Source organism: Oncorhynchus clarkii, chromosome 7 (assembly GCF_045791955.1).
Source record: "Oncorhynchus clarkii lewisi isolate Uvic-CL-2024 chromosome 7, UVic_Ocla_1.0, whole genome shotgun sequence".
Taxonomy (NCBI): domain Eukaryota; kingdom Metazoa; phylum Chordata; class Actinopteri; order Salmoniformes; family Salmonidae; genus Oncorhynchus; species Oncorhynchus clarkii.
Window position 1 is genome coordinate 84,232,971 of NC_092153.1, and position 21,001 is coordinate 84,253,971.

Here is a 21,001-nt window from a genome sequence, read left to right on the forward strand (position 1 = left end):
TTTTTCAGAGCTGATCTGATTGGTCAAAGTACCAATTAGTGTAAAAAATAATAATAAATAAATAACATCAGAATTGTGTAAATATTACAATAGCTGTGTCTGGGAAACCAGCCCTTAGAGTTATAAAACTCCTTATTGGGTTAGTACTTCAAACCAGAGGACTCGAGAGTCTTTCATGGCAAGAGATGTGAGAAAAACACAAAACTTATTTTACTGAAATGTATTTAAACCATATAGACTGGCGGTATTCAACTCCTATCCTACGAGCCTGCTGGTTTTCGGTTCTACCTGATACTTAAAAATCGCACCTACCTGGTGTCCAGGGTCTAAATCAGTCCCTGAATAGAGGGGAATAACCCACCTGATGTCTAAAGTCTAAATCAGTCCCTGAATAGAGGGGAATCACCCACCTGATGTCTAAAGTCTAAATCAGTCCCTGAATAGAGGGGAATCACGCACCTGATGTCTACAGTCTAAATCAGTCCCTGAATAGAGGGGAATCACGCACCTGATGTCTACAGTCTAAATCAGTCCCTGAATAGAGGGGAACAATGGGGGGAAAAATGCAGTGCAACTGGTTTCTTGGTCCAGAGTTGAGTTTGAGGGATATAGACAATCTACGCAGTACACTACTTTTAACCAGAGCACGATGGTCCCTGGTCACCAACTGAACTGATGTCGGAAGTCGAATATTTCCGAGTTCCCAGTGGTTTTGAACTCAGAGGGTGATTTCCGTAGCGTGGCGACGGGGATCAATAAACCCATCAACTTCCGCACACACTTCTGACTTGAATGACGCAATTCATGTTAGACATTCAAAATAAAACAAACATGAAATTCAAAATTAAACAAATTCCCCTGTGTCCTTTTTACAAGATAAGTTACATTTTTAATTTGGGAGGTATTCCATTTGTTACATGTGTCAAGCTTTGAAAATTAGACAAACAAACGCACATTGTAGATAATTAGGCACGCCTTTCCATTCTTTTGTATGAAATTGCGCAAACTCCAAACACAGGCTTGGTCAAAGTGGCTATCACAAGTGTCTAATTAGCTCCTTAAAACCCTCGATAATTATTTAATCCCTCAGCTTTGGGACAGTCGTGCATATGGCGGAGGTGCAAGTGAAACCTCAAAATGTAGGGCTGAGGGAAGAGTGATTTGGGACTAAGACGAGAGGAATGGGTTGAGTGTATTCTGTAGTGTCATCCCGCGTGAGCTGAGATGGGGTGGCTCAGGCCTCTGAAGTAAGACTGTTCTCTCTCAGTCATCAGCTCAAAGTGCAGCGGCTGCTGGCAGAAGTTACACTCTGCCGAAGAATGGGGCTTCAGAGGTAGACCGGACTCCTTCCACGTCTGAACCAGCTTCTCTGTAGAGGGGAAATATTGTTTTTGTTTTTAAAAGGGGGTCTCCAACAGGACTACTAGTAGCTTGCAGCCCATCTATGAGTAGTTTGTCAAATAAGTCTAATAATTATTATTATTTACATTTTAAAACATTATATATATATATATATTTTTTACATGTGTTCCATCGCAAACTGTCAAACATAAAAGTTACTAGCTATTATCCAATCAATCAAAGCCACATTGACATTATTCCACCCACACTATTGTCTTAAAACCTCTTAAGGACCGCATTCTTGTTACTTACAACCTCATGCTAATCACATTAGCGCACACATTACCTCAACCGTCCCACAGGGGGGACACTGATTTAATGTCTATATATCACTCTGTATGTAGCCAGTTAGCCATGTCTATATATCACTCCGTATGTAGCCAGTTAGCCATGTCTATATATCACTCTGTATGTAGCCAGTTAGCCATGTCTATATATCACTCCGTATGTAGCCAGTTAGCCATGTCTATATATCACTCTGTATGTAGCCAGTTAGCCATGTCTATATATCACTCTGTATGTAGCCAGTTAGCCATGTCTATATATCACTCCGTATGTAGCCAGTTAGCCATGTCTATATATCACTCCGTATGTAGCCAGTTAGCCATGTCTATATATCACTCCGTATGTAGCCAGTTAGCCATGTCTATATATCACTCCGTATGTAGCCAGTTAGCCATGTCTATATATCACTCCGTATGTAGCCAGTTAGCCATGTCTATATATCACTCCGTATGTAGCCAGTTAGCCATGTCTATATATCACTCCGTATGTAGCCAGTTAGCCATGTCTATATATCACTCTGTATGTAGCCAGTTAGCCATGTCTATATATCACTCCGTATGTAGCCAGTTAGCCATGTCTATATATCACTCTGTATGTAGCCAGTTAGCCATGTCTATATATCACTCTGTATGTAGCCAGTTAGCCATGTCTATATATCACTCAGTATGTAGCCAGTTAGCCATGTCTATATATCACTCCGTATGTAGCCAGTTAGCCATGTCTATATATCACTCAGTATGTAGCCAGTTAGCCATGTCTATATATCACTCCGTATGTAGCCAGTTAGCCATGTCTATATATCACTCCGTATGTAGCCAGTTAGCCATGTCTATATATCACTCCGTATGTAGCCAGTTAGCCATGTCTATATATCACTCAGTATGTAGCCAGTTAGCCATGTCTATATATCACTCCGTATGTAGCCAGTTAGCCATGTCTATATATCACTCCGTATGTAGCCAGTTAGCCATGTCTATATATCACTCCGTATGTAGCCAGTTAGCCATGTCTATATATCACTTAGTATGTAGTCAGTTAGCCATGTCTATATATCACTCCGTATGTAGCCAGTCAGAGATATCATCATTATCTGTATCCGTTGTGTGGCCAAGGCATTTGCTTCAGCAGTAGGCCTAAAACAACATTCCCCTCTTGCTTAATAAGAGCAATTACACTCAAACCTAAATGTTCTTTTTTTTAGGCTCAAAACTGGTCTTCTGATGTGATTTAAGAGTCGACACGGACTCAAACAATGAAAATGTTCTATGAAAAATCGTAATATTGAGTGTAAAAAAACAAAAAGAAATCTAAAAAAAACTTAATTTTTTTAAATTTAAAAAGAATTCTGGAAAATACAAAAGATTATAGGCCCCCTTAAGAGTTGTTTATTACCCACTAAATTACCAGGTTTATTGACCAAAAATACATCTCTTGTACATCATTGACCCAGGGAAGAGTTGCAGGGTAGAGGAGAAAAATGTGCCGATTTGAAAGCTAGAAAAAATGAATACATAAAAAACAAGCTCCTCATGCTAGAAAAATGTTGAAGATCCCCAAGTATTAGAAGATCTAAATCTCGACATTCATTTGTGTGAGTGACATAGTGCCTGTCTCTAGAAGTCATTCTGGGTCGTGTTCAGTAGAGCAAAACCGTTACAAACAGAAACGCTTTGGCGGGAAAATAAAAACAAGGGTTTGGGTACAGCCGTTACCTTTAGTTTAACGTTTTCTGCCATTTTGTGTTTAGTACTGTACACAACCCATGTTTATACACACACACACACACACACACACACACACACACACACACACACACACACACACACACACACACACACACACACACAAAACCTTCACCGCAGTCCTTTCCTGTTTACTTGCTTGACCAAACACGGCTCTCTTACCGACGAAGTGAGTCATCATCTGGGGGGTGTGGTGCGGCGTGGGGGCGATGCGTAGAAGCTCCTCCCCCCGGGCGACCGTGGGATAGTTGATGGCCTGGACGTAGATGTTGTAACGGCTCATCATGACGTCACAGACCTCCGTGTTCTTCTCCGCGTCAGACACCTGTAGACAACGTCCAAAACAGTAATCAATCAATCAATGGAAGAATCATCAGGAGAAATGTCAATCAATCAATACTAATAAACGGTGTGTCAATTAGTCAATTATAAATATGTAAAATCAATAACGTTGAGGCTAAATCAATATCATGCCGATCCATACTAACAATCACAAATAAAAATACTGTCTACAGTGACACCATGACGTCTCTAAGGGTGTCAAGTTGACAGACACATGACCCAGGAGTCGTATCTGGTTTTGGGATAACTCAGGACCCCGAATGACGCTATGATAAATCATGTTACGCGAGCGGATTCCAAAACGCTCATGTGACCACATTTAAATCAATGGGTTGATTTTGTGGGACCGTGTAGATGACATGAACGCACGTTTGGTTCACGCTAAATTTGGTGATCCAAAAACAAGAGACCACATGGTTGGTTGTTTTATGAACGCCTGGGAATATCTGACCATGGAAACGTTTCTGGTTGGTCTCAGGGAGACTTCTAAAAACAGGATTGAGTGAAGTAGCAGCAAATGAGAAACTAAATGAGAATGGATGTCCTCACAAGTTTCCAGACAAAATTTCAGATTCACATTGGACAATAAAAGTTGTAGTGATTCTCACCCTGACAGGGATGATGTGCGAGGGACAGTGGACGACGGGCAGTCCGGAGTCCATGAGCATCTGTCTCAGCAGCTTGACGTTGCGCTGGTGTTTCCTCCGGAGGGCGCGGCCCTCCTCCCCTTTAAGGGTCTGGATGGACTCGCGGGCGCCCGCCAGCAGCATGGGAGGCAGAGACGTGGTGAATATGAAGCCGGCAGCGTAACTACGCACCGTGTCCACCAGGGCGTCGGTACTGGCGATGTAGCCTCCAACACAGCCAAACGCCTTGCCTGGAAGAACAAAGACAACGTTAAACGTGCCGTTATAAAAAAAATAAAATTAAAACAGGTCGACTGAGGCTCCTCCTCTAGAGCAGGGAAATCCCTGGTTGTTGGAGATTAAAATAGGACTTTCTTTCTACTTTCTAGACCTCTTGGTATTCAACAGGTCTCGTTGTTGTGAAGCAGTTCTCTGTGTGGTTTTATTCTGGTCATCTTGACATGCTTCTATTCTATCAAGACAAAGGAACTGAACAGATGATTGGCCTGCTGTAGTGTGTGTGTGTGTGTGTGTGTGTGCGCTGATTGGTCTCTCAGCTCGCCCAGGGGCTGTGGTCTCCTAGCAACAGGAAACTAGATTCTAGTTCCTGTTTCTCCAGTGTCCCATTAGGTGACAATCTGAAACTCCAGTATTTGAGACCAGAAATCTTGTTCGCTTCAGGGATTCAGACAACAAAAGACTGAAGAAACTCGACTACAGATGTCAGGAAAACTAACAGGGGAGGGTTTAGAAAAGCTTTAAAACATTGTGCTGTTTGGGGAGGAGAGGGGGGAGGGGGGTAAAATGCTGTTAACTAGTAGTCATTGGAGGAGGGGAGGGGGGTAAATGCTGTTAACTAGTAGTCATTGGGGGGGGGGGGGGGGGGGGGGTAAATGCTGTTAACTAGTAGTCATTGGGGGGGGGGGGGGGGGGGGGGGGTAAATGCTGTTAACTAGTAGTCATTGGGGGGGGGGGGGGGGTAAATGCTGTTAACTAGTAGTCATTGGAACCAACCATGTTTAGTTTTAATACTGACCCAGTGTTCCAGAGATGATGTCCATCTTGTGCATGATGCCGTCTCGGTCCCCGATACCTCCTCCTCTAGCGCCGTACAGCCCCACCGCATGCACCTCGTCTACAAACGTGATGGCTCCAAACTCATGGGCCACATCACACAACTCATCCAGAGGACACACCGCCCCTTTAAGAGGAAAATAAAACATTAATGAGGCATTTTAAAGGCAGGGTTACAGTGGCAGGGTTAACGCTGCCTAGAGGGTTAAAGGCAGGGTTACACACCGCCCCTTTAAGAGAGAAATAAAACATTAATGAGGCATTTTAAAGGCAGGGTTACAGTGGCAGGGTTAACGCTGCCTAGAGGGTTAAAGGCAGGGTTACAGTGGCAGGGTTAACGCTGCCTAGAGGGTTAAAGGCAGGGTTACAGTGGCAGGGTTAACGCTGCCTAGAGGGTTAAAGGCAGGGTTACAGTGGCAGGGTTAACGCTGCCTAGAGGGTTAAAGGCAGGGTTACACACCGCACCTTTAAGAGAGAAATAAAACATTAATGAGGCATTTTAAAGGCAGGGTTACAGTGGCAGGGTTAACGCTGCCTAGAGGGTTAAAGGCAGGGTTACACACCGCCCCTTTAAGAGGAAAATAAAATAAAACATTAATGAGGCATTTTAAAAAGGTAGGGTTACACCATACCTTTAAAAAAAACAACAAAAGGGTTAATATCATATAACTAATTGAGGGTTTTACACTAGGGCCGGAACGACACCAGTCTCCCAATATTTTTTCCATGTCATAAACTTCTAACACGAAGCAGACCAAACTGTTTGGTCCTTTAAAAACCTGCTGTATATGAAATACAATGTGCTGTAGCTTGGAAAATAAATCAACTGGATGACAACATAATGACGTCTGTTTCCAACATTACGGCTGTTTTCCTAAAGAAGTTAAAATCAGCTTGGCGTTTTGTTTCCTTGCCACGATACTAATGAGTACGGCGGTACTGACCCGGCCCTAATTTACACATTTATTCAACAGGAACCAACAGCAAATATCATATAACCCGTGTAGGACATTTTAATACAAGGGTTATATCCTGCTACTCAGGCTTCACTGAGTCACCTCCACAAATTCAGATTAGAACGATTCAGGCTTCACTGAGTCACCTCCACAAATTCAGATTAGAACGACTCAGGCAAATCAGACTTGTAAACGTTATATTCAAATCACAGCACTGACGTCAACGGGATATTTTAGTTGCACATCGCAGGTCACGTTAAGGCACTTCACATAGGGAATAGGGTGCATTATGGGACACAGGTCCACTCACCATCCATGGAGTGGACCGTCTCGAAGGCTACGATCTTTGGAGTGGACGGGTCTGACTTCTGTAGCAGCTCTCTCAAGTGGTCGGGGTCATTGTGACGGAATACGAATTTCTTGGCTCCGCTGTTCCTGATGCCCTGGATCATTGAGGCATGATTCCCTGCATCAGAATATATTTCACAGCCTAGAGAGAGGGGGGGGGGGGAATAAAGCACCTGTTTAGTACCATTTCACGTTTGTCATTTAGCAGACGCAGTTATCCAAAGCGATTTACAGTTAGTGCATTCAACTAAAATACTTTTGTTTTTTTAAATAATTGTTTTAAACATTGCGGTAAAGCCCTCCTCAAAGCAGCCCTCCTCAAAGCAGCCCTCCTCAAAGCAGCCCTCCTCAAAGCAGCCCTCCTCAAAGCAGCCCTCCTCAAAGCAGCCCTCCTCAAAGCAGCCCTCCTCAAAGCAGCCCTCCTCAAAGCAGCCCTCCTCAAAGCAGCCCTCCTCAAAGCAGCCCTCCTCAAAGCAGCCCTCCTCAAAGCCATGGCACAGATTAATTTATTTTCCATCTTTTGTTTATTCAGGAGATCATCTTGACAATCTATTGTGTGAGATTGGGAAGGATAATAAAAGCCTGTTTAGGATCCTGATAACCCAGATTAATATGCAGTATGATATAATTACTAACCCTATTTTACCTAGGTGACTTTGCCGACAGACATTTCAGCTCTATGATCCACAGAGACACAACATGGAACAGGAAGTACAACAGCTTGAATCCACAACTACCTGGTCTAGAGGAGACTGCTCAACCAGCCTAGAGGGGACCGCTCAACGGGGCTAGAGGGGACCGCTCAACGGGGCTAGAGGGGACCGCTCAACGGGGCTAGAGGGGACCGCTCAACGGGGCTAGAGGGGACCGCTCAACGGGGCTAGAGGGGACCGCTCAACGGGGCTAGAGGGGACCGCTCAACCGCCCCAGAGGGAACCGCTCAACCGGCCCAGAGGGGAACCGCTCAACCGGCCCAGAGGGCCTAGAGGGACTGTTGAGCACAGGATGCTATTTATTTTGGCAATACAATGTCTGTTAGTTCAGGTCAGGTGAGGGGATTACCTGGTCGAGAGGCAGGCCAATGTCTGTTAGTTCAGGTCAGGTGAGGGGATTACCTGGTCGAGAGGCAGGCCAATGTCTGTTAGTTCAGGTCAGGTGAGGGGATTACCTGGTCGTAGAGGCAGGCCAATGTCTGTTAGTTCAGGTCAGGTGAGGGGATTACCTGGTCGTAGAGGCAGGCCAATGTCTGTTAGTTCAGGTCAGGTGAGGGGATTACCTGGTCGTAGAGGCAGGCCAATGTCTGTTAGTTCAGGTCAGGTGAGGTGAGGGGATTACCTGGTCGTAGAGGCAGGCCAACGTCTGTTAGTTCAGGTGATTATTATTTAGCTGGCCCTGTAAGTACATTGAGTTAGTTCAGTACAGATAAGGTGATATGCTTACCTGGTATCATCTTGGCCAGGGTGAACAGGGTGGAGTCATTGGCTACGAAGCAGGAAGTGAAGAGTAGCGCAGCGTCCTTCCTGTGGAGATCTGCTAGTTCCTGTTCCAGTTCCACGTGGAACTTACTGGTCCCAGAAATGTTCCTGGTTCCTCCAGCCCCACTGCCGTGCTTACGCAACGTCTCCCTGGAAACAACAGTCAACAACAACGGTAAAACAAAAATCCTCGGGAAACCATGACAACCCAACGTCTCTCTGTCAAGAACACCAGACAAACAGGAAACAATAGCAAACTGGGTCGTTAACAGCTCTGTGTGGGCATCTAGGCCAATGGATAGGTAATTGGTTCTTAATGAAACTACCAGTTTTGTCCCGTCTTCTCAGGGAGAAATATAGCCCATTGATCTATTCATGGTTGTGTTCAGTAGGTAACAAGAACAAATGTTTTTGAAAGAGTTCAAACTGTGGAGGTACTAGTATCTGTGGGAGAAAAAAAAAGAAGCTAATTCTCAGTTTCAATGGGAAATCAAAACAGCCCCTTTATATAGCCGTACTGAGCAACACCCGTCTGTGTCTTCATTTATCTATCTGTCCAACTACCAAACTCAACGCCAGTTGTCCGGCTACTTACGTGATGGAGTTGACGACCCGCGGGTGTCTGCTCATGCCCAGGTAGTCGTTGGAGCACCACACAGACACGTCTCTCCTGTCGCTAAGGGAATCGGTGTAGTCGTCACCCATGGGGAAGTCCGTGGCTCGCCGGTTAACCGTTTTAAAGACACGGTACGTGTGGTCACTCTTCTTCTCCTCAATCTTCCTCTCAAAGAACTCATCGTAGCGGAAGTTAGAGACTGCAGGGAGGAGAGGAAGCAAACATGATTAGAGAAAGATCACATTGAGGCGTCCCGTTTTAATAAGAGACAAGAGAGAACATGCTTAACGCTATCCTCTTTCAGGACACTTTGAACAGGAGCAGTCTTTCGGTTGTATTCTGTTTCATAGTGTGTGTGTGTGTGTGTGTGTGTGTGTGTGTGTGTGTAACCTAAACTGGGAAGTAATAGGAGAAATGTACACCGTGGGTTTTATTAATAACAGAGCTAGGAGATACTTGGTGTGTGTGTGTGTGTGTCTACTGCTCTTTCCATGACAGACTGTCCAGGTGAATACAGGTTAAAGATATGATCCCTTATTGATGTCACTTGTTTAATCCACTTCAAAATCAGTGTAGATGAAGGGGAGGAGACAGGTTAAAGAAGGATTTTTAAGCCTTGAGACCTCATAGCTAAGTTTTTACTCTGTCATGCACTGTCAACTGTGGGACCTTATATAGACAGGTGTGTGCCTTTCCAAATCATGTCCCATCAATTGAATTTACAACAGGTGGACTCCAAGTTGTAGAAACAGCTCAAGGATAATCAATGGAAACAGGATGAACCTGAGCTCAATTGAGTCACCTCAAAAGGGTCTACATACCTTATTTGCATAAGGTATGTTTATTTAATACATTTGCACAACAACAAAAATGTATCTAGAAAAACGGTTTTCGCTTTGTCATTATGGGGTATTGTGATGTCATTATGGGGTATTGTGATGTCATTTTGGGGTATTGTGATGTCATTTTGGGGTATTGTGATGTCATTTTGGGGGTATTGTGTGTTGATCGATGAGAAACAATAATTAAATCCATTATAGAATAAGGCTGTAATGTAAAAAATGTGGAAAAAGTCAAGGGGTCTGAATGCACTGTGTGGACAGTAAGATGTGACTAAAGGCTATTGACGATTTGAAAAGTCGCAAAAAAGGCTTGTGCTCTGATCCTTGCCTCAGGCTGCACAGCTGTTCTCATCAAGTGATCATACAGTATTTTCACCTATCTGTTACAGGCTTTGATTTTTCCATTTATATTGAGGTTGGATGTTAACGCGATTAGTGTCACCTCGTTAGTCGGTATGTGTTACTCCTGTGCTGGTTGGTCACCTCGTTAGTCGGTATATGTTACTCCTGTGCTGGTTGGTCACCTCGTTAGTCGGTATATGTTACTCCTGTGCTGGTTGGTCACCTCGTTAGTCAGTATATGTTACTCCTGTGCTGGTTGGTCACCTCGTTAGTCAGTATATGTTACTCCTGTGCTGGTTGGTCACCTCGTTAGTCAGTATATGTTACTCCTGTGCTGGTTGGTCACCTCGTTAGTCGGTATATGTTACTCCTGTGCTGGTTGGTCACCTCGTTAGTCAGTATATGTTACTCCTGTGCTGGTTGGTCACCTCGTTAGTCAGTATATGTTACTCCTGTGCTGGTTGGTCACCTCGTTAGTCGGTATATGTTACTCCTGTGCTGGTTGGTCACCTCGTTAGTCAGTATGCGTTACTGACTAATAAGATGTGAAGTGTTAACTCTCCCTAGTTTATTTCTAGAAAAACATTCCTTTAACTGATCTTTCCTGTTTTCCTTTTGCTCCATTTATGGGTTTACTTCCTGTCTAAGTTCGGTGTGGGTTTCTTTTGTTTGCCTCTTAGTGGGCAGATTTAGTGGGTCTCATGATGTGTGTCTTTTAGGTCCCAGTTGTTGCTAGTCAACTTTCAGTGGACATCCCCATGAGTGTCTTTCAGAACCCCTCCTGTTTAGTTCTGGTTGTTGTCAGTGACTGTTAGTTCCCCCTTCTATTTGAGCAACCATTTTTGGGGGGTTCTTGCTGGGGAACATAATATTTTCACCGATCAATTAATTCTCGTCTTTACTAATATGGAAAGTGTGTTTAGATCTGGAATGGCCCATTATCAAAATGGGTAGGGGGGGGAAGTAAGCAGTCATCCGTATGCACTCCATTATAGAATGGAGGCCACTCCCCCCCCCCCTGCTTTTTACTCATGCCTGGTAGGCTGCTCCGGGTATTTCACCACACATCAACCCCTGTTTGAGGAGCTCTCAATGCATGACAGATAATATTCTACCCAGTACTCTGTGTACCCTGGGCTCTCCAACCCCGTTCCTGCAGCTACCCAGTACTCTGTATATCCTGGGTTCTCCAACCCTGTTCCTGCAGCTACCCAGTACCCTGTGTACCCTGGGTTCTCCAACCCCGTTCAGCTACCCAGTACTCTGTGTACCCTGGGTTCTCCAACCCAGTACGCTGTGTACCCTGGGTTCTCCAACCCCGTTCACCTACCCAGTACTCTGTGTACCCTGGGTTCTCCAACCCCGTTCAGCTACCCAGTACTCTGTGTACCCTGGGTTCTCCAACCCCGTTTCTGCAGCTACCCAGTACTCTGTATACCCTGGGTTCTCCAACCCCGTTCTTGCAGCTACCCAGTACTCTGTGTACCCTGGGTTCTCCAACCCCGTTCCTGCAGCTACCCAGTACTCTGTGTACCCTGGGTTCTCCAACCCCGTTCCTGCAGCTACCCAGTACTCTGTATACCCTGGGTTCTCCAACCCCGTTCCTGCAGCTACCCAGTACTCTGTATACCCTGGGTTCTCCAACCCCGTTTCTGCAGCTACCCAGTACTCTGTATACCCTGGGTTCTCCAACCCCGTTCCTGCAGCTACCCAGTACTCTGTATACCCTGGGTTCTCCAACCCCGTTCCTGCAGCTACCCAGTACTCTGTATACCCTGGGATCTCCAACGCCGTTCCTGCAGCTACCCAGTACTCTGTATACCCTGGGATCTCCAACCCCGTTCCTGCAGCTACCCAGTACTCTGTATACCCTGGGATCTCCAACCCCGTTCCTGCAGCTACCCAGTACTCTGTATACCCTGGGATCTCCAACCCCGTTCCTGCAGCTACCCAGTACTCTGTATACCCTGGGTTCTCCAACCCCGTTCCTGCAGCTACCCAGTACTCTGTATACCCTGGGTTCTCCAACCCCGTTCCTGCAGCTACCCAGTACTCTGTATACCCTGGGTTCTCCAACCCCGTTCCTGCAGCTACCCAGTACTCTGTGTACCCTGGGTTCTCCAACCCTGTTCCTGCAGCTACCCAGTACTCTGTGTACCCTGGGTTCTCCAACCCTGTTCCTGCAGCTACCCAGTACTCTGTGTACCCTGGGTTCTCCAACCCTGTTCCTGCAGCTACCCAGTACTCTGTATACCCTGGGTTCTCCAACCCCGTTCCTGCAGCTACCCAGTACTCTGTGTACCCTGGGTTCTCCAACCCAGTACGCTGTATACCCTGGGTTCTCCAACCTTGTTCCTGCAGCTACCCAGTCCTTAATTTATGAAACCAATTGAAGTGCTTTGGGAACATGTTTTCCCCATATGTTTTAATTAAAAACTGTTGTCAGACCCTCTGTGTGCTGGAGGAAGTGTTGAAGGACAGAGGAGGAGATGGAAATGTACAGTGGCGTTATATTCTGTGGTTAAATGGAATACGTCGGCCGTAATTATATAAATAGCTAGGTTTCATTTTAGTATAGACATCAAATCATTAAAAAATAATTAAAAAATGTTTTTCTGCTATGTGTAATATGCGGTCGAGGTATGTATTGTATATAAAGGCACAATAGGGCCCCAGAGAGGGGACAATAGGGCCCCAGAGAGGGGACAATAGGGCCCCAGAGAGGGGACAATAGGGCCCCAGAGAGGGGACAATAGGGCCCAGAGTACCAGGCCATTAGGACCTGATGATCATGAGTGAGTTGGGTAATACGAACATGTCCAGAGAGCATAGGAGGAGATAACCGTGGCTCATCGGTTACAATAGGCGACAGCCCTTATGTGCCACTCAAATATGAGGTGTTCCTAATGTTTTATCAACTGACTGTATACTCTATTCTACCTTGTATGTTCACGGCTACACAATGACAACGTTTTTCATTTAAATAGAACTCATTCATTTAAAATGAGTCTCTACGGCAAGGACAATAAAGTTTGGTCTGAATAGTCTGGTCATGTGACTCACAGCTGGGCATGTTCTCCTGCAGTAAATGGGACACCCTGGTTGGACGTTGATTCAGCAGCTTCTTCATCAGATCGGTTCGGGTAAGACCTCCAGACTTTGAGGAGGAACTACTGGCCAGAGCCTGGGCTGGGGTCACATCTGGGGAAGACAGAGAGGTATAGGGCTGGGGTCACATCTGGGGAAGACAGAGAGGTATAGGGCTGGGGTCACATCTGAGGAAGACAGAGAGGTATAGGGCTGGGGTCACATCTGAGGAGACAGAGAGATATAGGGCTGGGGTCACATCTGAGGAGACAGAGAGGTATAGGGCTGGGGTCACATCTGAAGAGACAGAGAGGTATAGGGCTGGGGTCACATCTGAGGAGACAGAGAGGTATAAGGCTGGGGTCACATCTGAGGAGACAGAGAGGTATAGGGCTGGGGTCACATCTGAGGAGACACTGTACATTTCCATCTCCTCCTCTTCCTCTGTCCTTCAATACTTCCTCTAGCACACAGAGGGTCTGACAACGTGTCGTTCCGCAAACGTCCAAGGGGAGACCGGTATGAGGCTGAACAGTTAAGACAGGACCGTAGATTTGCATATAATATTAGTGTAATATCTTAATTGCTATGTGCTGAACAGTAATGTCATGGAATCAAGGGGTGCGTTAAGTTCGCTTGAACGTTTGCGGAGCGACACGTTTTCCCCCAAAAAACGTTCTTGAACCGACAGATAAGTTTGGTCCGTTCGGTGGGTGTGGCTTGAAGCAATGAGTGACGTATTTAAGATATCACACTAAAAAAAGGGTCAGTGGTGGAATTTGAACCCACAACCAACTCCTTCCCGTTTCAGCTGGTCGTTCAGTACAGCGCCGTTTCCGTTCCACTGAACGTCCTATTAGGTTAAGTACTGAACACAGACATGTTTTAATAGGCAGCTGGTCCTCCAATGGGGAAGGAGGAAATTAGAAAAAAAAATAAATAAACGCACACCTATTTAGACGAGGTGCTGGCTGGCGGAGTAGAAACCTGAAAATAAAGGAGAGCCACACACTCTAGGAGCTCAGATGCAAAAAATAATAATTGACCAACGTTTCGACAGCCAATGGATGAAGACAGCTTGGCTGTCGAAACGTTGGTAAATGATTATTTTTTGCATCCGAGCTCCTAGAGTGTGGCTCTCCTTTATTTTCAGGTTTCTACTCCGCCAGCCAGCACCTCGTCTAAATAGGTGTGCGTTTCTTTTTTTTCTTCTAGAAGAAGGAAATTAGAAAATACATCCTGTGATGGAAATGTTTGTTAATAACCCAATTTCTGTGTTCACGCAAGTGACAGATTGAACGATCTCTCAGTACGCCCAGAACCTTGTTTAGAGAAAGGGATCTGTTTCATGGTCTCAGCTTAGAGAGAAGATGCCTAGTGAGGTGTTGGTCTGTCACATGTTATGAACCTGTATTGGTCGTCACATGAATGAAGCAAATGTTAAATTATGCAAATATAACTTGTCTGCAGTATACAAGAGAACTAACGGGACTGCCCCGGTAGAGCTCCTGACAGATATTCACCAGGGTCTGTAGTGACGCCTCTAGCAATGAGATGCAGTGCCTCAGACCGCTGAACCAGGGTGTAGTGATGCCTCTAGCACTGAGATACAGTGCCTCAGACCGCTGCGCCACTCAGGAGCCCCCATATACTCCATCTGTATCAATAAAGGAGGGGTTCTCCAAATGTTTGGGGCCAGGGACCCCTTTTTTGTGATATCAATTTTATCAGGGACACCACTTAATCCGAACACAACTCGAGTGAGATAAAAATAAAAAATAAAATAAACATTAAAAAGCATACATGGACGAACCAAGTCTTGGGCCCTGGGAAGCAAGATTTTAAAAAGCCTCTTAGAATTGGAGAGAATATTTAACAGTTTAAGCTAAATTCCTGCAATTCTACACATTTAAAGCTTAAATTACAGTGCATTTAAGTAAAAAATATATATTAAAAAATATATCAGTATTGAGTTAACCAATTTTTTAAAACATTGGTAGAGTACTGCAGTGGATACTAATATCCCAGTGAGCCTCCCAGGCCCATGTTGCCCAGGGTTAAGAACAGAGTACTGTGGATGAATAGTTTGACATTGTACTACATTGGTCGGCAGGGTAGCCTAGTGGCAGGGTAGCCTAGTGGCAGGGTAGCCTAGTGGCAGGGTAGCCTAGTGGCAGGGTAGCCTAGTGGCAGGGTAGCCTAGTGGCAGGGTAGCCTAGTGGTTAGAGCGCTGGACTAGTAACCGGAAGGTTGCAAGTTCAAAAACCCCGAGCTGACAAGGTACAAATCTGTCATTCTGCCCCTGAACAAGGCAGTTAACCCACTGTTCCTAGGCCGTCATTGAAAATAAGAATTTGTTCTTAACTGACTTGCCTGGTTAAATAAAGGTAAAATAAAAAAATAAAACAATTTAAAAAACGATTCCACAGATCCCTTGTCCAAAATGTATTTAGAATCTGTTAGTAATGTTAATTAAAAAAAATAATGTTTACATCTGTCCACGGACCCTCTGAAGTACCGACCCCTGCAACAAAGGAACAAAGCTCCAGGTAGTTTAACCCCTCGTTTACCTTTCTGAACGGTGCGGACCTCCTGCACGTCCTCCTGCAGCTGGAGGCTGGCCTGGCGCACCACACTGCTGTTCTGGCCCATCTCAGCCGCCAGGAAGGGGCACTTGGAGGCCACCGAGGCCTGGCCAGAGGGGGGCTTGGGATGGGGGTGGCTCTGAGGCAGCTTGGTGGTGGTGGTGCCTCCATCAGCTACTAAAGCACAGAAGATACTAGGGTTAGAAGACTAAGAGCGACACACAGATACAGACCTTTTAAAAAACAAACACAATACTACGACTGTTTTTTCCTAGTGATGTGAGCAGGTTGGGAAAACACAGCCCAAGAGATTTTTTCCAACTGAGGAAACCTTGGGGGTCATAATTCATATATTAACGTAACAACACATCATTTATGTTACAGTTTATGACCAGATCCCTTCTCGGGCTGAAGTCACGGCGTCACAAGATCACCTACCCTTCTCGGCTGATGTCTGAGCTGAAGTCACCGTGTCATCAGCTTTCTGGAAGCTAGCCGGGGAGGAACAGAGGGAGCGGGCCAGAGGCTTGGAAGCGAGGTCCATCATCACAGGACATTTCTGGGCATAGACCACCAGGGATTTCCGGGCCTGCTGGAAGAAGGCCTGGGGAACACGGGACAGGAACGGGCAGCGGCGAATTATAGTCTCCATCCTTCCAACGATTGTCCAAGCCTGAGGGAAAAGAGATAAGATCGGGATCTCCTGTAAACCAGACATTTTATGGGGGTTTTTCCTATCATGTGTTTTGTCATTGATTCAAGTCTTGTCCATTTAAAACAATTTCCCCCAAGTTGTAATCAATAAAGCTATACTTCGCTCTGAGTGAGAAGTTGAACATGGTAATGCGTTATGAACGGCTAGGCATTCACATTTCTTATCTGAAGCACGTAAGGTCATAGGGCCTAGCTATGTCAAAACAGTACAGTCTGTGGGTTAGGAATAAGCCCCTGACATAGTAAAACTAATGTAGGTCACAGGGCCTTAGCTATGTCAAAACAGTACAGTCTGTGGGATAGGAATATGCCTGTGACATAGTAAAACTAATGAAACACAATAACATGCTGCTCTTCACATGATAAATACAATGCTTCTCACAACAATGAGAAATTCACAATGATTGATCAGTACATACATTATTCTTCCAGTCATTATATATATATATGGAAGAATAAGGTCCTAGACGCTTGCTTTTTGGGGTTTTGCAAAAATAATCAAATTGTTTCCTACCATGACACTGGAAAGCGTTAACAAAAAAATGTGTCTTATTCCTGGAATGAGGAAGGCTGTCTAGGAAAACTTAACCTCCATTCCGTAGCCAGGCACATAGCAGGAAAATAAATAATACAATCACACAGAGCTGCCAACTCATTGGCCGTGAGACACGCATTTCACCCTCCTCCTCGCGGCACACCTCTCGTATCTCACGCATTGGAAAGTACTGCTTTTAATAGTCCATTGTAGAGTCAACGCGTTTACATTTTTTTCAACTGAGCTACTCATGTGCGGAATCTCTATCCATCGAACTGTCTTGCCACAGCACTGTGAACCGCGGCACATTGAAGCATATGACTGGTCTAGTTGTGTAAAGGATCAAGTGGATTGGATGCGCGTTTTAAAAGAAATCGCCCCTCAAGATTACAGTTGAGCTGAGAGAGAGAGATCATTCTCCACTGAGTTTATTAAAAACTGTAAAAAGAGCAGCACGTTAGCGCTAGTTTGATGTACAATGTGGTCAACGAAATTAAGTTGCTGTTACTCCCCTCCCTATTGAAGAATGCAGTCTTTTGACAGCATGTACTAAATTTGATTCAATCCACACTTGTGTTTGGTGATTGGGATTTAGGCTGTGACAACGAAAAGGTGACAGGCCTACAGTATGTTTTAGCAGGGAAGTTTTGGTAAGGGGACCCGATTTGGAACTGAAAATAATTTTGTCAAACAGATTGTGAACCCAGAAGTGTACGTTTGATTCAAGGGGGGGGGGGGGGCGACAATACATAGTACATAAAATAGTTTGGGTAGAGTTACGGGGCAGAGTTACGTCATATATTCTTCAGGATACTTTATTACCCCTTTATTTAGTCTGATCACTGGAACAATTCTCTACAATGGGCTAAAATACAGGGTGATTAACTGTGCTTGACAGCAAGCACAATACTGCTATACCCCACACTTACTTTAGTATTCCACGTATTCCCAATTCTGACAAGAGTATTCACATACCTGAAATCTGACATGCCTACGTGTTTCTTTGAAAATGAATGATATGAGGCTATGCATTTATTTATTTACATATTTTTTTGCAGCCTTTCATTGAACAGTTTAGAATAAGTCATACAAATAAGCATTGGAATTTGAAATGCTCCAGGAGTCAAATATACAAATTGGACATTTTACTATTGTTTACATGCTAGGCAGAGAGGGTATGGGGACAACACATACTATCTATCTATGTATAGTAAGACCATGTCAAGGCTCTTCAGCTAGTAGACCTAAACCACCTGGATGTTGATCTATTATAGCTAGTAGACCTAAACCACCTGGATATTGATATATTATAGCTAGTAGAGCTAAACCACCTGGATATTGATCCATTATAGCTAGTAGACCTAAACCACCTGGATATTGATATATTATAGCTAGTAGAGCTAAACCACCTGGATATTGATCTATTATAGCTAGTAGAGCTAAACCACCTGGATATTGATCTATTATAGCTAGTAGAGCTAAACCACCTGGATATTGATCTATTATAGCTAGTAGAGCTAAACCACCTGGATATTGATATATTATAGCTAGTAGAGCTAAACCACCTGGATATTGATCTATTATAGCTAGTAGAGCTAAACCACCTGGATATTGATCTATTATAGCTAGTAGAGCTAAACCACCTGGATATTGATCTATTATAGCTAGTAGACCCAAACCACCTGGATATTGATCCATTATAGCTAGTAGAGCTAAACCACCTGGATATTGATCTATTATAGCTAGTAGAGCTAAACCACCTGGATATTGATCTATTATAGCTAGTAGAGCTAAACCACCTGGATATTGATCTATAGCTAGTAGAGCTAAACCACCTGGATATTGATCTATTATAGCTAGTAGAGCTAAACCACCTGGATATTGATCTATTATAGCTAGTAGAGCTAAACCACCTGGATATTGATCTATAGCTAGTAGAGCTAAACCACCTGGATATTGATCTATAGCTAGTAGAGCTAAACCACCTGGATATTGATCTATAGCTAGTAGAGCTAAACCACCTGGATATTGATATGCATTACATTTTTCTTGAAGGTTGGTCGATCTTGACAAATTAAATTGTTATAACAAGAAAACGGTTCAAACACCCATCACCTGGGAAACATAGCTCAGGGGTGACCAACACGCAGGATGCTATTCCATCCACATTTTAAAGAAATAGTTAACCCAAAATGACCAAATTATAACATGTTTGTGTCCTTGACTTGAAAGCAGTCTATGGATAAGCAGACTGCAATCTATGATTAGGTTACACAGGAAATGTTAATTTGATTATTAGCATTTCCTGTGCAGAGCCTTTGCTTATAACGTTCCACTTGAGAACAAGGGTCAATCCCTGCTTCCAACCGTTTCTAACATTTTCCAGTCTCCCTCTCTCATTTCATTAGTCTCTGAATAAAAGTGTCAAACCAACAAACACATTTTTTTAATAAAATATTTGCATACTTAACATTTCATACTCCAAAAATCCAAAATAACAAAAGTCGTCACATTTTGAGTGTTCATTTAATGTTTCAAGCCATCCTGAATACACTTAATTGTGCACCCTGGACATAGGCCTAAACCATGTCAAAATACATAGAATTGCAGGTATAGTCTTAATTAAAACAGTAAAATCGTCTAGGGCCGTAGGACCCCCAGTCCCCCGTCTAGGGATCGTGCCAGAGGGCAATGAAATTCATATAGCAAATCTCACTCCAAGCTTTCTTCAAATGTTGGCAGTCCTGATACAAGTATTTTACAAACTAGCCTACATTCTCGTGTAATCTGAGGAGACAAATCACGCAAACCGCATATCCCGTCAATCGTGCGTGAATAATTCAACATCCCCAGTCATAATTTGTTGTGTTTTTTAAATCAATAAGATGTATCCACTCCATACTAAGTTTCATAGCTATACCGACGGGTTTGAATAACTACTTACATTTCAATGTCATCGTTACCCAATGAATAACACTAGCTAAATCTTCATTCAGTCAAGCGGCTAGAAAATGCCCCGGTTAGACCCACTAGCACGCCGGGCTACAGTAGCTGGTTGACCGAGGAACTAAGAACGAAAGGAGCCTATCTCGTTTGCTTACCTCGATATGCTTCGGATCACCTTCTCACAACTAAGCTTGAAAAAAAGCTAGATTGTCTTGGAAAGATCTCAGCGGCTGTTTTATTGTAAATATAACACTCTTAATAGTTCATATTAGCTACTGTTCCAAAACTACGTTTCGTTATCCTGCACTGAGGACGAACGAAAGGACAAGGATAGACAACCGGGTTTATAAGAACGAATGCTAACGCCAAACCTCGCGAGAGGATGAGTGTGTACGTCACAGCCCTCCAGAAAGTCATTGCCCCAGAAAATGTTCCATTATGTCAAAAGCAACGTGTGACTCATATCCTCAGTCATTTATTTGTATTTTTTTTATTTAACCTTTATTTAACTAGGCAAGTCAGTTGAAATATACAATTAGTCTACGCTGTGGTTAAACATTTACATGTAAAATATTTTTGGGGAACAGGTAAATACAATTTTGACGTGTAAACATATACATGTAAATTCTACATAAAACAATATATGGTGAGGGGCGTATCCACTGATATTTGAATACTGGATCATTTCACAATATGAAAAGCTAAATATATGTACTTTCAGTTCTCAAATCTCCCAAAAATGTAGTCTACCAGTATACACTGTAAATGTCACACGCAACAAGTTAGTCTGCATTTAGAGTGTGTGGTATAGTACGTGTTCGAGTCACATGCGTCAAATACAACGGGTGTAGACTCTACCGTGAAATGCGTGCTATGCGAGCCTTTCACGACGATGCAGCGTTTAAAAAAATGTTTACAAATAGTTGTTTGTGTCATTGTTGACTTTAAAAAATATATATTTTACCTTTATTTAACTAGGCAAGTCAGTTAAGAACAAATTCTTATTTTCAATGACGGCCTAGGAACAGTGGGTTAACTGCCTGTTCAGGGGCAGAACGACAGATTTGTACCTTGTCAGCTCAGGG

The 21,001-nt window shown here is 43.9% G+C and overlaps 1 protein-coding gene across 2 annotated transcripts; it reads right to left on the reverse strand.

The window, feature by feature from the left end:
• Positions 1-867: 867 nt before the first annotated feature.
• Positions 868-20,274, reverse strand: LOC139413923 (5-aminolevulinate synthase, non-specific, mitochondrial-like). 2 transcript variants are annotated; one of them, XM_071161783.1, is made up of 11 exons: positions 20,072-20,274; positions 16,160-16,394; positions 15,707-15,898; positions 13,113-13,250; positions 8,845-9,064; positions 8,215-8,399; positions 6,737-6,916; positions 5,433-5,597; positions 4,379-4,647; positions 3,591-3,753; positions 868-1,369 (listed from the first exon to the last, which is right to left on the reverse strand). In XM_071161783.1, exons 2-11 carry the CDS (start codon positions 16,371-16,373, stop codon positions 1,206-1,208), a joined length of 1,890 nt encoding a protein of 629 aa, XP_071017884.1. In that variant the 5' UTR covers positions 16,374-16,394; positions 20,072-20,274; the 3' UTR covers positions 868-1,205. The 2 variants fall into 2 exon arrangements, with proteins under 2 accessions (XP_071017884.1, XP_071017885.1); XM_071161784.1 differs by having other exon boundaries at positions 15,707-15,895; positions 20,072-20,258.
• Between the last annotated feature and the right edge of the window lie 727 nt (positions 20,275-21,001).

What these genes read in the sequence shown, in the direction of transcription:
- LOC139413923 (XM_071161783.1), bottom strand. Translation starts at nt 16,373, where the DNA reads ATGGAGACTATAATTCGCCGCTGCCCGTTCCTGTCCCGTGTTCCCCAG. An exon ending in GCAGGAGAACATGCCCAGCT is followed by an intron (nt 9,065 to 13,112) that starts GTGAGTCACATG and finishes TCCTCCCTGCAG; the next exon opens with TCTCTAACTTCCGCTACGAT. An exon ending in GATGATGACTCACTTCGTCG is followed by an intron (nt 1,370 to 3,590) that starts GTAAGAGAGCCG and finishes TCCCCTCTACAG; the next exon opens with AGAAGCTGGTTCAGACGTGG.